General features: G+C 42.5%; 1 protein-coding gene across 1 annotated transcript in view; it reads left to right on the top strand.

The window, feature by feature from the left end:
- The window catches only part of RAD54B (RAD54 homolog B), a 56,036-nt gene that overhangs the window by 2,390 nt on the left and 40,346 nt on the right, over window positions 1-13,300 (top strand). The window contains exons 2-3 of the mRNA XM_066624925.1: window positions 3,604-3,754; window positions 4,965-5,133. Coding sequence (XP_066481022.1) covers window positions 3,617-3,754; window positions 4,965-5,133 — 307 coding nt within the window. The 5' untranslated portion in view covers window positions 3,604-3,616. The remainder of the gene's footprint in view (window positions 1-3,603; window positions 3,755-4,964; window positions 5,134-13,300) is intronic.

Genomic DNA, 13,300 nt, shown 5'->3' on the forward strand with positions numbered 1-13,300 from the left:
TTTTCAGCCACACTAGACGCTGTTCCAGAAGCACCTTTCAGAGCGCGATACCATAGTCTTTCGAGACTGAAGGTTGCCAACTACTCTGGTGGTACTTCCAATAGCTGGACCGTGCAAAGTGGTATGGCAGGGAACAAACATTGAGAAACGCTGGCATACAGCCTGCCTATGTGAACCGCCTTGAATAAAGTCAGAGGAGTAATCCGATGACCAGAAAGGTGGTATATAAATACCAGTATTATTATCATTATCATCATCATCTGCTGTATAGTCACCAAATTGGAATGGCTTTGCTCACTTATATGGTATTTCCTTGTATCAGAAAGTGAAGGGCGAGCAGTTTTCACAGGATTGGGTTGCTGGACCGGAATTCCAAGATGCAAATGCGTTCCAGGATCTGAGGCTCATAGTTAAACTCTTTGACCCAAGACCACCTGCTCTGTACCTATAGTACAGAGGTGGCCAAACTTGCTCAATGTAAGAGCCATAAACGTCAGGTATTTGAGAACCACAAGATGTTTGACAGCTGCGATATTTAAGAAGCATTAAAATTCTTAAATATATTTACTCACACGAACTTTAAATTAATGTTTTAATCCAGGGGTGTCCAAAGTTTTTGGCATGAGGGCCACATCATCTCTCTGACACTGTGTGGACCGAATTAATTTACATTTCAAATCTGAATAAATTTACACAAATGAATATATTAAAGAAGAACTTATATGAATGAATGAAGGTCTTGCAATAGCTCAAGCCCTATATTAGGCCTTGCACAAAGCAAGGCTGGCCTTTCCGTTGCTGCTGCTACTGCATCACAGACGTGAAACAACAAGCAGTGGAAGGAGCCCTCATCTCACAGCTCACTCGAGAGGCCAAACAGTTGCCCTCACGCAGAGAGCAGTTGCGTCGGGACAGTGTGGGCTCCAAAAAATCTCCAGAGGGCCAGAGGCTCATAGGAGACTAGGGGCTCCCTGAGAGCTGCATAGAGAGGCCTTGAGGGCTGCAAGTGGCCCCAGGGCCGGGGTTTGGGCACCCCTGTTTTAATCCAATGGACTCTCAGTTTGTACTTGGTCAACAATTATAATAATAATATACAGTATTTATTTACCGCCTTTCTTGGTCTTTATTCAAGACTTTATTCAAGGCGGTTTACATAGGCAGGCTTATTAAATCCACGCAGGGATTTTTACAAATTGAAAGAAGGTTCTTTCTTTCAAGAACCACCACATTCAAGGTGTTGCACTCCGATCTGGTTTAACATTCTGGCCTCCATCCTCCCACGCTCCGAGCAGATGGAACAGCTCAGCTGCAGCTTGCCAGCTGCTTCAAGGTCGCACGGTGCCGGTGGCCTCGAACTGGCGACCTTGTGGATGTTAATCTTCAGGCAAATGGAGGCTCTACCCTCTGGACCAGACCTCCTGCCCAATTATAAAGCTTGAAAAATTTTTATTTTCCTTTTCTATTAATTGTGACACAAGAAGGACCTCAGCCAACATATTTCCGAGAGCCACATGTTATATGTCAGAAAGCTACCTGTCCATCACGAGCTCCCCTGCTTTAAAAATTCTTGCTGTACAGTTTAAACCAGGGGTGTCCACAATTTTTGGCAGGAGGGTCACATCATCTCTCTGTGTCAGGGGCCTGTGGGGGGGGGGAATAATTTACATTTTAAATTTGAATAAATTTACATAAGTTTACATAAATTATTGTACTAGAGGTGGAACTGATATGAACGAATGAAGGTTATGCAATAGCTCAAGGCCTATAAAAGACGTTGCACAAAGCAAGGCTGGCCTGCTGCCACTACTGTATCACAGACGTGAAACAGCCAGCAGTGGAGGGAGCCCACATCCCACAGCTGACCCAAGAGGTCAAACAGTCGCCCTCACGCTGAGAGTAGTTGCGTCAGGCCAGTGGGGGCTCCAGCAAATTTCCAGAGGGCCAGAGGCTCATTGGAGACTGCGGTGTCCCTGAGGGCCGCACTGGGAGTCCTCGAGGGTCGCAAGTGACCCCAGGGCCGGGGTTTGGGCACCCCTGGTCTAAACCAAAAGAGGGCAGAAGGCTGTGGAAGAGGGGTGGAAACCCCATCTTCAATATATGGCGGTTACGAAAAAGATTCATGTTGTTCCCATGAAAATTGAATTGTTTGTATAATACAAGCTCGCACAAAGTAGTATGTTTCAATAAAATCAGTTAACAACATAATTAAATTTGGTGTTGTCCCATTGGTTATGTCCTAATCTATTTTCCTTTGCTGTTTGTAAAGTGCAAGAAATTAGAGTAGGGTCTGGCACTGAGATACACATCCAGGGGCATCTTCCTGCATCCATGGCTGTGTTGTTCACAGGGTGTTTGTTCAGAGAGTGTAGAGATCCCCCCAACTTTACCAGTCTTTTCTCACTCCTTAATCTAGGTAAGGGTTTAACAAAGCAATAGCTCCACCTACTGCTTTTTCAAGAAATACACAGAAATACATTGTCTAGTTATTTCAGCACTCTTCTGTATACTGTATTCTAGTGAACTATTATTGAAGTTGCAGAGTCTGGCAAGTGATGCCAGTGCTTGCCCATTGACGGAGAAGGTTAAATGACCAATAATGGATAAATGACATTGAGGGTAAACTCTTCCTACAAGCTATTCCCTTCTTTACAAAGTCACTGGCAATGCAAGCACATCCCAAAGATGCAGTGACTTGAGATGCATGCAGTGCAAACATGGGCATGTTTACGCAACAGTAGATTATGTAAATACAGTGGGCTCTGTTCACATGTAAGCATGGGAAAGATTGCAGCCTTAGAGTCTACCCCTGATAGTGTCACTTAACCTGAAATGAAACATGTTTTTAAAAAATTGTGTAGCCATTTTGTCACCTTTTCTCTTCCAACTTCAGTAAAAGTGGCTTGGTGTTTTGTCTCCTTATGTCAGCTTCGGGAAAGCTATGGACCAGCTACAGAAATGTATGCATGCAGCAAGCCCCAGGGTGATCCCTTGGCATCTCTGGGTAGGGCAGGGAATGACCTTTCTCTGAAGCCCTGGAGTCATTGCTGGTCAGCATAGACAGTACTGGACCAATAACTCACGATAAGGCAGCTATGAATGTTCTGTTGGAATAATTGTTTGCTTATTTTTCCACTGACTTGCTTATATTTGTTTTCCTTTATTCCCTTTCATTAACTGTGTTGTAGAAATTAATGCAAAGGGGGAGGTTGAATTGTACTGCCTAGGTACCCTCAGGGCTGGCCCCTCCATGGGGCCAACTGAAGCAGTAGCCTCAGATGTCAGTTGGTGGGGGGCTCATCTCCTGCTTGCCTCAATTTCTCCATCTTCTGCTTCCAGTCCGTGGATTGGAAAAGGAAGAGAGAAGAAAGGGAAATGTGGAGAGTGGGAGGAACAGAGATTGACACATCATTGGGTAAGGGGGAAAGCTTTTGACATGTCACTTCAGGTGTCAGGAGGTCTTGGGCCGGCTGTGAGTAGCCTGATCTTTTCTCAGTGTTTTGAGGTGAGGTGCATCCTGAATTGTGTTCTGCAGATCCACTGAAGAGGTTCTAGCTGTCCGTTCACTGAGCTTTTGTTACAAACTTCTTACTTATTGCTTTTCAGATACAACTGAAAAATGAGGCGATCAGCAGCTCCAAGTCAATTGCTGGGGAATTCAGCTAAAAAGCCAAGGTTTATACCACCAGGAAAAATGAATACTGTGTCTTTGAAGAAAGAATCAGATCACTCAGACCTAGAACTTAAAGTAGCTGAGGTAATATTACACAAGGAAAAGAACACGTATAGGGTCATTGGTAAATGATGCCTTATATAGTTCCAGCACAAATGTCAGGAATTCATGGAATCCTTGGGGATCTCAGAAAGAGGCTGTTGTAGAAGGTTGTGCCTGACATCTAGTTTTCTAACAGCACAATCCCGGATGTGTCTACTCAAAAGTAAGTCCTGCTTTCAATGGGCCTTACTCCCAGGTAAATATGTACAGGATTGCAGCTCAAGGCTTGGGAGTAAGATCCACTGGTCAATGTAAACGGAGGGAGTAGCATTCAATCATATAAATTCCACTTCTGCAGTTTTGAAGTGCGATTAATAAAGAATAAATTTATTAATTGTTTGTATGATTAGAGATATCCCAGATTGGTTTCAAGGCTGTTGAGACGTCTCAGTTAGCTCGAATAAGATAGCTAGGTAGGTATTGATATTTTAAGCATGACCTGAAGCTGCTGCTATTATTTTTTAATTGTGTAATACTTGTAAAGGTATATGCCCAATACGGTTTGAGCCTATGCAGGCTTACCTGGAAGCAAATGCCACCAAGTTCAGTGGATGTTAATTTTATAAATATGTATAAAATTCCCTACGACTGGGCAGTGGATCTTATTCTCTCATCTTGCAAAATAAGCTCTTTATAGGTATTTCCCATTTTACTGTCTGAGTGACTTCTCCATGACAATATTCTGTTCCTTATGGGTTCCTGAGATCCCCATCTTGGTTGATGGGACTTGCATTTGGAATGATTGGAAGATAGATATGTTCTTTGCTCATTATGCTTGCTAAATAACTTTACTGTCCCTGTCTGTGTTTCAGTGCTTTTTAATGAGGGGCAGGGTAAGCTCCACCTGCATTCTTTGCCTGGTCCTTGAAGTGCTTTGACAGGTATCCCCAAAGCTTTGAGTGTCTTTTTGCTTAGAATGGCAGGTTGAGGGAACATTTATAAGCCTTTACTGATCTGGAAATTGTAGAGAGAGCATGCTTCAGGCTAGTCTTCTCAAGTCTGTCTCCAGTTACCCATAAGTGAGGCTTACTCCCTCTCCAGTGCTGTCTTATGCAACATACAGCCATGACTTTTTCAGGCATCTGTTATTCTCTATAGGTTTCTATTTCCCTAATTAGAGCAAAAAAGCTATATGTTTTACTGTGCTATGGTTGCATGAAAAACCATGAATAATCCATAATATTTTTTGTAGGTGAATGAACACCAACAGAAAGGCTCAGTGGCTGTGGATGTTTGTTCTAGACCTCAAAGTTTCAATTCTACAATGACTGTGAAATGTGAGAGAGGAGAATTATCCTCTAGCAAAAATAATGGAGAGAACTGGCATTTGGAAAATGGAGCAAAATCAATGTATATAACAGGTAAGAGAGCACACATTTGAAAGGTATATCCTGAAGGATTTATTTAATATGAACTAGAACAATTCTTAAACTGAATTTGGGGGGAAAGGCACCAGGAGCTGGAGAATTTCCAGTTAAGGATGACTCGGAGACAACGGTGTGAATGTTTCAGGGACTCAGAGTACAGTACAAATAGGGTAAAACTTAGCAATGGCTAACAAGGGATAGAAACAAGGGATAGCTATTTTAAAAGGCTGAAGAACTGTAGAATAAGAGCCCAATCCTATGCACTTCTACTCAGAACTAAGTCCCATCAGAGTCAATGGGGCTTACTTCCAGGAAATTGGGAATAGGATTGGGCTGCCAATTACATACAAAAACATCATTTTGAACAAGGTTCTAAAAGATAACAGTGGTTCTTAAACTTTTTAGAAGCCCTAGAGGCTGCTGCCTGATTTATAAATACCAAAGGGTGTGGCTATAATGGTGATTGGGCAGCAGTGCCCCCCCCATAGCAAATAACCCTTGATGCACATAGCCTAATCTGCCCTGTCAGTCTTGCAAAGCACTCAGATGCATAGTTTGAGAATCACTGAAATATAGTATTTATATGCCAATGCTGGAAGCTTCCAAGCTACGATGAAGTGCTTGGTACATAGATATTCAGCATGCAGAAACTGGTGAAATAGTGATCTATGACTATATTTTATAATTATGTAAGCCAGCTTGGGACAAATGGTGGCATATAGATGTATTTAAAATAAATAGTTGATGAGGGCCTAGTATATAAAATCTGTAGGAAATGGTATTTTGGGGCAGGTGTTACTCTAATGTTAGAGAGGACTTAGAATCCATTAAACTAGAAAATTCAAGAGGAAGAGACTTAATCAAAAAATCACAGTGGATAGAAATACCAGGTCAAAGGTAATTTATTGACTCTCTTGTCCAAAACTCTTAGAGTGCTCTTGAGATGAGGGAAAAAAAATATCAAGGAGACAATCAAAAGAGTATACATTTTAATAATGGCTAATGCCATCAACCCTGCATTGGCAGGGTAAATGTGTATTCAGGTCATGATAAAGAATTTCTAGTTACAATAAAGAACTATCCCTTAGTCAGGGAGATGACTCTGGTAGTAACTTTGAACAATGCCCAGGACCCAGTATAAGAGGTATTATGAAACTGCTTGCTAAACTTATTTAATCCTTTTTAACATCCACTTCAGGTAGCTTTTAATTTGTGTTTTGAGTATAGAATTATTACGATGAGTTTTGTATGTTACACGTTTTGGTAGGCAGAGAGGATTTTGTCTTGACTGGTAGTGTAAGGTATTTCTGTTAACTGATCTTGTTCATGGCAGTTGCGAGAAACAGGACTGTGTGTTGCAAAGTTTGTGGTGAATGATGATATTCACCAAATTTTGGATGTTCATTGTAACCTTTACATGATCAAATAATGCAGAAGATATTTGGTTATATCAGCATTTGGTTGTGTATGCAAAGCCCTGGATATGGTTTCACATAAACGTAATGCTGCAAGAACATGCCCCAGTGGTTCTCACACTTTTAGCACTGGGACCCACTTTTTAGAATGTGAATCTGTCAAGACCCACTGGAAGTGATGTCATGATCGGAAGTGACATCATCAAGCAGGAAAACTTTTAACAATCCTACCCACACTTACCCAGGAGTAAGTCCCTTTGGCTATCTTTGTTAAAAGAATATACTTAGTAGCTTGTTAAAAGTACAGGTTTGTAACATTTCCCCAAATGCAGTCACATACTATGGTAGCATCAAGTCTAATATATTAAAAATAAAATATTGAAATGAATGGGGACCCATCTGAAATTGGCTAATGACCCACAGTTTGAGAAACACTGCTCCAGATGTAAATTTTAAATCACTGCATAGGTATATTCAAATTTCCATCTCCATACTCCTAGAAGACCATTTGCCTTTAGGTAGCCATGCAACCAAGATATCTAGCAGTGATGCAAAAATCGTTGTTGGCAACCTTCAGTCTCGAAAGACTATGGTATCGCGCTCTGAAAGGTGGTTCTGAAATGCCCTTCTCTGCTGCTCATGTATTAGAAATACAAGATAGGACAAAACTAGACATACTCTCTTAAGAGTAGCAGAAAGACCAATTACACAGGCCAACACACATTTTGCTTTCTTAAACATTACACCATGGCTTCCTCATGAGGAAGCTGCTTGAGCCATTCACTAAAGAGGCTATACTATATCTCCAAAACTAGACGTGATAGGGCAAAACGGATGCCATTTTTGGAATCAGCACCCCAAATTCATATCAAACCACCATAAAGTTTGGGAAAAACTTTTCTGACCCTCAATTTTGTAGGCCTGTGTTATTTATTTATATCCCATCCTTATCTCATGGTGGAACTTAAGGCAGTCTACAGTGGGTTCCAGGTAGTCTCCCACCCAGGCACTGACCAGTGAAGAGTAGATCAGCAAAGTAGCTGCATCTTTTGTTTTCAGAACATGGGATATTTTAAATTTTTTAAAAACTCTTTTTTAAAATTCTGACCTTTGCCACGTTGCTAAAAGGAAGTGCCTGTTGCATCCACAAGGCTATGTGTGAATTAAGTGTATGAGATTCCACATTTCCATTACATTTCTAAACTGGAGGGGATCTGTTAAAGAGCAAAGCTTCAATGAGCTCTGCTCATTGGTCCCAGAATTTCATGGTATTGCATTTGGGCACACAATTCAGGTCCATCTTTTTTATCTAGCAGCAGATTGGACTCAGCAGTGATGTTTCCTCAATTGTATCACATCATGGCAATAGTTATTTAAAATACTTGTATGCAACTCGCCATCTTAAAACAAACAAATGCACACAAAAAAACAACCCACCTCCCAGGACAGCCCACATAACATGATAAAAATAGCACTAGATACAGGGAAACTCAGTGTTAAGCAGCAGAAGTCAGCAGACCAGAATGAATAAAATCCAGCAGAATCAATAATGAAAAATTGGTTAAAACTAGCTATGATAAGATGCTGGCAGTGCTGGGCAAATAAAAAGGTTTCTACTTGGTACCAGACTGACTTCACATTTAGCAGCAGACAAGCTTAAGTAGGGAGAACATTCCAGGTATTGGGTGCTGATGCTCACTCTCTTTGACCACCAAGAAGTTGCCTGGAGTCAAACCCTTGATCCATCTCAGTATTGTCTCTGCAATTGATAAACAGTATTCTGTATGAAAATTCTTTTTGCATTCAGATCTGATAAGTGTATACTTAATTAGATATGCTTCTCTGAAGTATTTGCACATATCTAACATTCCACAAACCTCCATCAGCAGGCATCTCTTGTGGGCACGTAACTCTTGCTACACCTGAACTGTGTTGTAATGGCCTCATCTGTAATGCGTCCCTCTATATAAGAGAGAAAGAAAATGAATAAAAGTGGAATATTCTGTTTACTTGAATACATTGTTTATTGTTCATGTACACACATTCCATTGTATTTATTACCACAACACTTTTATTCTTCCCTTCTTCCAAAGAGCTCAGGGCACTGTACATGGTGTTTCTGCCCTTTTATATTCTCAGAACAATCCTTTGAAGTAATTTAGGCTCTGTTGCCAACAGTGCTTATTCACATCCTTATTCTCTTGGGCAGGTTTTTGAGTACTAAGTCCTGTCTAAGCAACAAGGGCAGGGCTGCACGATTCCTCATTCCAGGAAAGAAAAATGCACCAAAAAAACTACTCACTTGAGCTAGAAAGGTAGCTCCTATGAGGACGAGTATAGCTACCAGAGAAAGAGGGTTCCTGACTGCAGAACAGCGTTGCCCAACAAAAATGTAGAAGCTTCCAGCAGGGAAGAAAGCTCCACCAAAAATGGAGGAGGCTTATAGAGAAAGACGCTCCCAAAAAATGCAATATGGACAATCCCAGAGGGTTTAGGAGTGGCTCAGTTCTGCCTCCAGAGCAGAACAGTTATAGGACTTCTCACAAAGGAAACAAAAACATTTCTAGATAGACAAGGAGTTTGGAGCTTCCCTTTGGGTTTGCGGCCCAGGTTTCCTGGATTTGATTGAGTGCGTCCTTCTAGGAGTATGCAGAAGCTTGGTTGTTCCCTAATCAGAGAGGTTCCTGAGGAACAAAAGACATGGCAGGATGTGTGCTACACCCAGTCTCAAGCCATTGAACAATTGAAATTAAATTTAAAATGCTGCAGGACTTGCAATGCACAGCAATTTTGTCTGATTGGAGCATCCCAGTTTGTATAACCTTAGACTTTTTCCTAGCTAGATTAATATACTTAGTTGCAGTTCCCTTGTTTACATTCTTGGTCTGGAGGAGTATGACAGCATTGTACGGTTAACTCTGTTAGTGTTCAGTCGTCCTCTGTGCAGGGGTTCAGGAGAACCGAGATCCTACCTTTCCTGTTGGTTGTTCCACTATCAGGATACTCCAGTCCAGACCCCTGAACCTTCCGTCAGCCACGGTCAGTGGGGTATTGATATTTTCCTCCTGGTCTGATGTTCACGTGGCTAGGTGTTAGCCATACTGGTGCATCAATACCTGTTTATGTGTGTGACAATACACATTTCTTATGGATGTTCAGGTTACAGAGGTCATGATGACAGGCTGCATCAACTATGGCAAGCTAGTGCCATGTTACATACAAAGGAGCTCCCCATTTAGGGTGAAGGGGTCCTGTTCACCACAGTGCTACAGAAGTAATTGGATTGATCTTTAATCAGAGAGTCTCAAACTGTGGTATAAGCTATAGTATTCTAAATATACTTTATAAAGTACTATTTTTTTCCACAGGGAAATCATTCTTTAGGTTTGTATCTCTGCTTTCTTGGTTTAATCCATTTTTGCCTGTCCCACAGGTGTACACATTTGGTCCGTGTTACATATATGCAACATTGGGCAGAAAAGACTTAAATAATTTCTGTTCGGGCAGGAAAAAGAAAATCCAAGCAGCTATTTTTTACAGATTCAAGACAAATTATGATGTATTCTTTATCTCATGCTTTTATGATCACAACAGCTATGTGAGGTAGGCTAGGCTGAACCTTAGTGCTGAACCTTAGTGCTTTGACATAGTAATTTTCATGGGCTGGGTCTCCCATGACCAAATCCAACAATTTGAACCATATAATCTCTGTGGGTTAAATTACCAGGCTTGTGCAGCGATGTAATATTGGGGGCGTGCTATCGTCCTCCAGACCAGAAATCGGATGGAGACCTTGAAATGAGGAAACAGATCAGGGAGGTGACAAGGAGGGACAGGGTTGTAATCATGGGGGACTTCAATTATCCTCATATTGACTGGGTCAATTTGTGTTCTGGTCACGATAAGGAAACCGGATTTCTTGACGTGCTAAATGACTGTGGCTTAATTCAGCTAGTCACGGAGCCCACCAGAGGACAGGTGACTCTGGATTTAATATTGTGTGGTACACAGGACCTGGTTAGAGATGTAAACGTTACTGAGCCATTGGGGAACAGTGATCATGCTGCGATCCGTTTTGACGTGCACGTTGGGGGAAGAATACCAGGCAAATCTCTAACAAAAACCCTTGACTTCCGACGGGCGGACTTCCCTCAAATGAGGAGGCTGGTTAGAAGGAGGTTGAAAGGGAGGGTAAAAAGAGTCCAATCTCTCCAGAGTGAATGGAGGCTGCTTAAAACAACAGTAATAGAGGCCCAGAGGTGTATAACGCAAAGGTGTATAACGCAAAGAAAGAAGGGTTCCACTAAATCCAGGAGGTTGCCCGCATGGCTAACCAGCCAAGTTAGAGAGGCTGTGAAGGGCAAGGAAGCTTCCTTCCGTAAATGGAAGTCTTGCCCTAATGAGGAGAATAAAAAGGAACATAAACTGTGGCAAAAGAAATGTAAGAAGGTGATACTGGAGGCCAAGCGAGACTATGAGGAACGCATGGCCAGCAACATTAAGGGGAATAATAAAAGCTTCTTCAAATATGTTAGAAGCAGGAAACCCGCCAGAGAAGCGGTTGGCCCTCTGGATGGTGAGGGAGGGAAAGGGGAGATAAAAGGAGACTTAGAGATGGCAGAGAAATTAAATGAGTTCTTTGCATCTGTCTTCACTGCAGAAGACCTCGGGCAGATACCGCTGCCCGAACGGCCCCACCTGACTGAGGAGTTAAGTCAGATAGAGGTTAAAAGAGAAGATGTTTCAGACCTCATTGATAAATTAAAGATCAATAAGTCACCGGGCCCTGATGGCATCCACCCAAGAGTTATTAAGGAATTGAAGAATGAAGTTGCAGACCTCTTGACTAAGGTATGCAACTTGTCCCTCAAAACGGCCATGGTGCCAGAAGATTGAAGGATAGCAAATGTCACACCTATTTTTAAAAAGGGAAAGAGGGGGGACCCGGGAAACTATAGGCCGGTCAGCCTAACATCCATACCAGGTAAGATGGTGGAATGCCTCATCAAAGATAGGATCTCAAAACACATAGACGAACAGGCCTTGCTGAGGGAGAGTCAGCATGGCTTCTGTAAGGGTAAGTCTTGCCTCACCAACCTTATAGAATTCTTTGAAAAGGTCAACAGGCATGTGGATGCGGGAGAACCCGTGAACATTATATATCTGGACTTTCAGAAGGCGTTTGACACGGTCCCTCACCAAAGACTACTGAAAAAACTCCACAGTCAGGGAATTAGAGGACAGGTCCTCTCGTGGATTGAGAACTGGTTGGAGGCCAGGAAGCAGAGAGTGGGTGTCAATGGGCAATTTTCACAATGGAGAGAGGTGAAAAGCGGTGTGCCCCAAGGATCTGTCCTGGGACCAGTGCTTTTCAACCTCTTCATAAATGACCTGGAGACAGGGTTGAGCAGTGAAGTGGCTAAGTTTGCAGACGACACCAAACATTTCCGAGTGGTGAAGACCAGAAGTGATTGTGAGGAGCTCCAGAAGGATCTCTCCAGACTGGCAGAATGGGCAGCAAAATGGCAGATGCGCTTCAATGTCAGTAAGTGTAAAGTCATGCACATTGGGGCAAAAAATCAAAACTTTAGATATAGGCTGATGGGTTCTGAGCTGTCTGTGACAGATCAGGAGAGAGATCTTGGGGTGGTGGTGGACAGGTCGATGAAAGTGTCGACCCAATGTGCGGCGGCAGTGAAGAAGGCCAATTCTATGCTTGGGATCATTAGGAAGGGTATTGAGAACAAAACGGCTAGTATTATAATGCCGTTGTACAAATCTATGGTAAGGCCACACCTGGAGTATTGTGTCCAGTTCTGGTCGCCACATCTCAAAAAAGACATAGTGGAAATGGAAAAGGTGCAAAAGAGAGCGACTAAGATGATTACGGGGCTGGGGCACCTTCCTTATGAGGAAAGGCTACGGCGTTTGGGCCTCTTCAGCCTAGAAAAGAGACGCCTGAGGGGGGACATGATTGAGACATACAAAATTATGCAGGGGATGGACAGAGTGGATAGGGAGATGCTCTTTACACTCTCACATAATACCTGAACCAGGGGACATCCACTAAAATTGAGTGTTGGGCGGATTAGGACAGACAAAAGAAAATATTTCTTTACTCAGCATGTGGTCGGTCTGTGGAACTCCTTGCCACAGGATGTGGTGATGGCGTCTAGCCTAGACGCCTTTAAAAGGGGATTGGACAAGTTTCTGGAGGAAAAATCCATTATGGGGTACAAGCCATGATGTGTATGCGCAACCTCCTGATTTTAGGAATGGGTTATGTCAGAATGCCAGATGCAAGGGAGGGCACCAGGATGAGGTCTCTTGTTATCTGGTGTGCTCCCTGGGGCATTTGGTGGGCCGCTGTGAGATACAGGAAGCTGGACTAGATGGGCCTATGGCCTGATCCAGTGGGGCTGTTCTTATGTTCTTATGTAATTCTTCAGATCTCCGTTAATTTGTATTTCTTCGGGGGGGGGGGAATATTATATATGAGTGTTTGTGTTGTTTGATTGAGCAAATACTAGTTAAGAAGTCAGTGCTTTCCGTTTGTAGAATGACTGGATTTCTTTTCAGAATAGCAGATTGTTTCTTGATGGATATTACAAAAAGCCTACATTGTGTAATGCATCTAGACTCTGTCTGGATTGAATGTTGCCTTTATTATGTGCCTCCAGAGACATGCTTCTCAGTCACAGTTGGGCTGAACGGCGATAATGGATGCAGTAAGTCGAGGAGATTGC

This window comes from Tiliqua scincoides, chromosome 4 (assembly GCF_035046505.1).
Source record: "Tiliqua scincoides isolate rTilSci1 chromosome 4, rTilSci1.hap2, whole genome shotgun sequence".
NCBI classification, from domain to species: Eukaryota; Metazoa; Chordata; class Lepidosauria; order Squamata; family Scincidae; genus Tiliqua; species Tiliqua scincoides.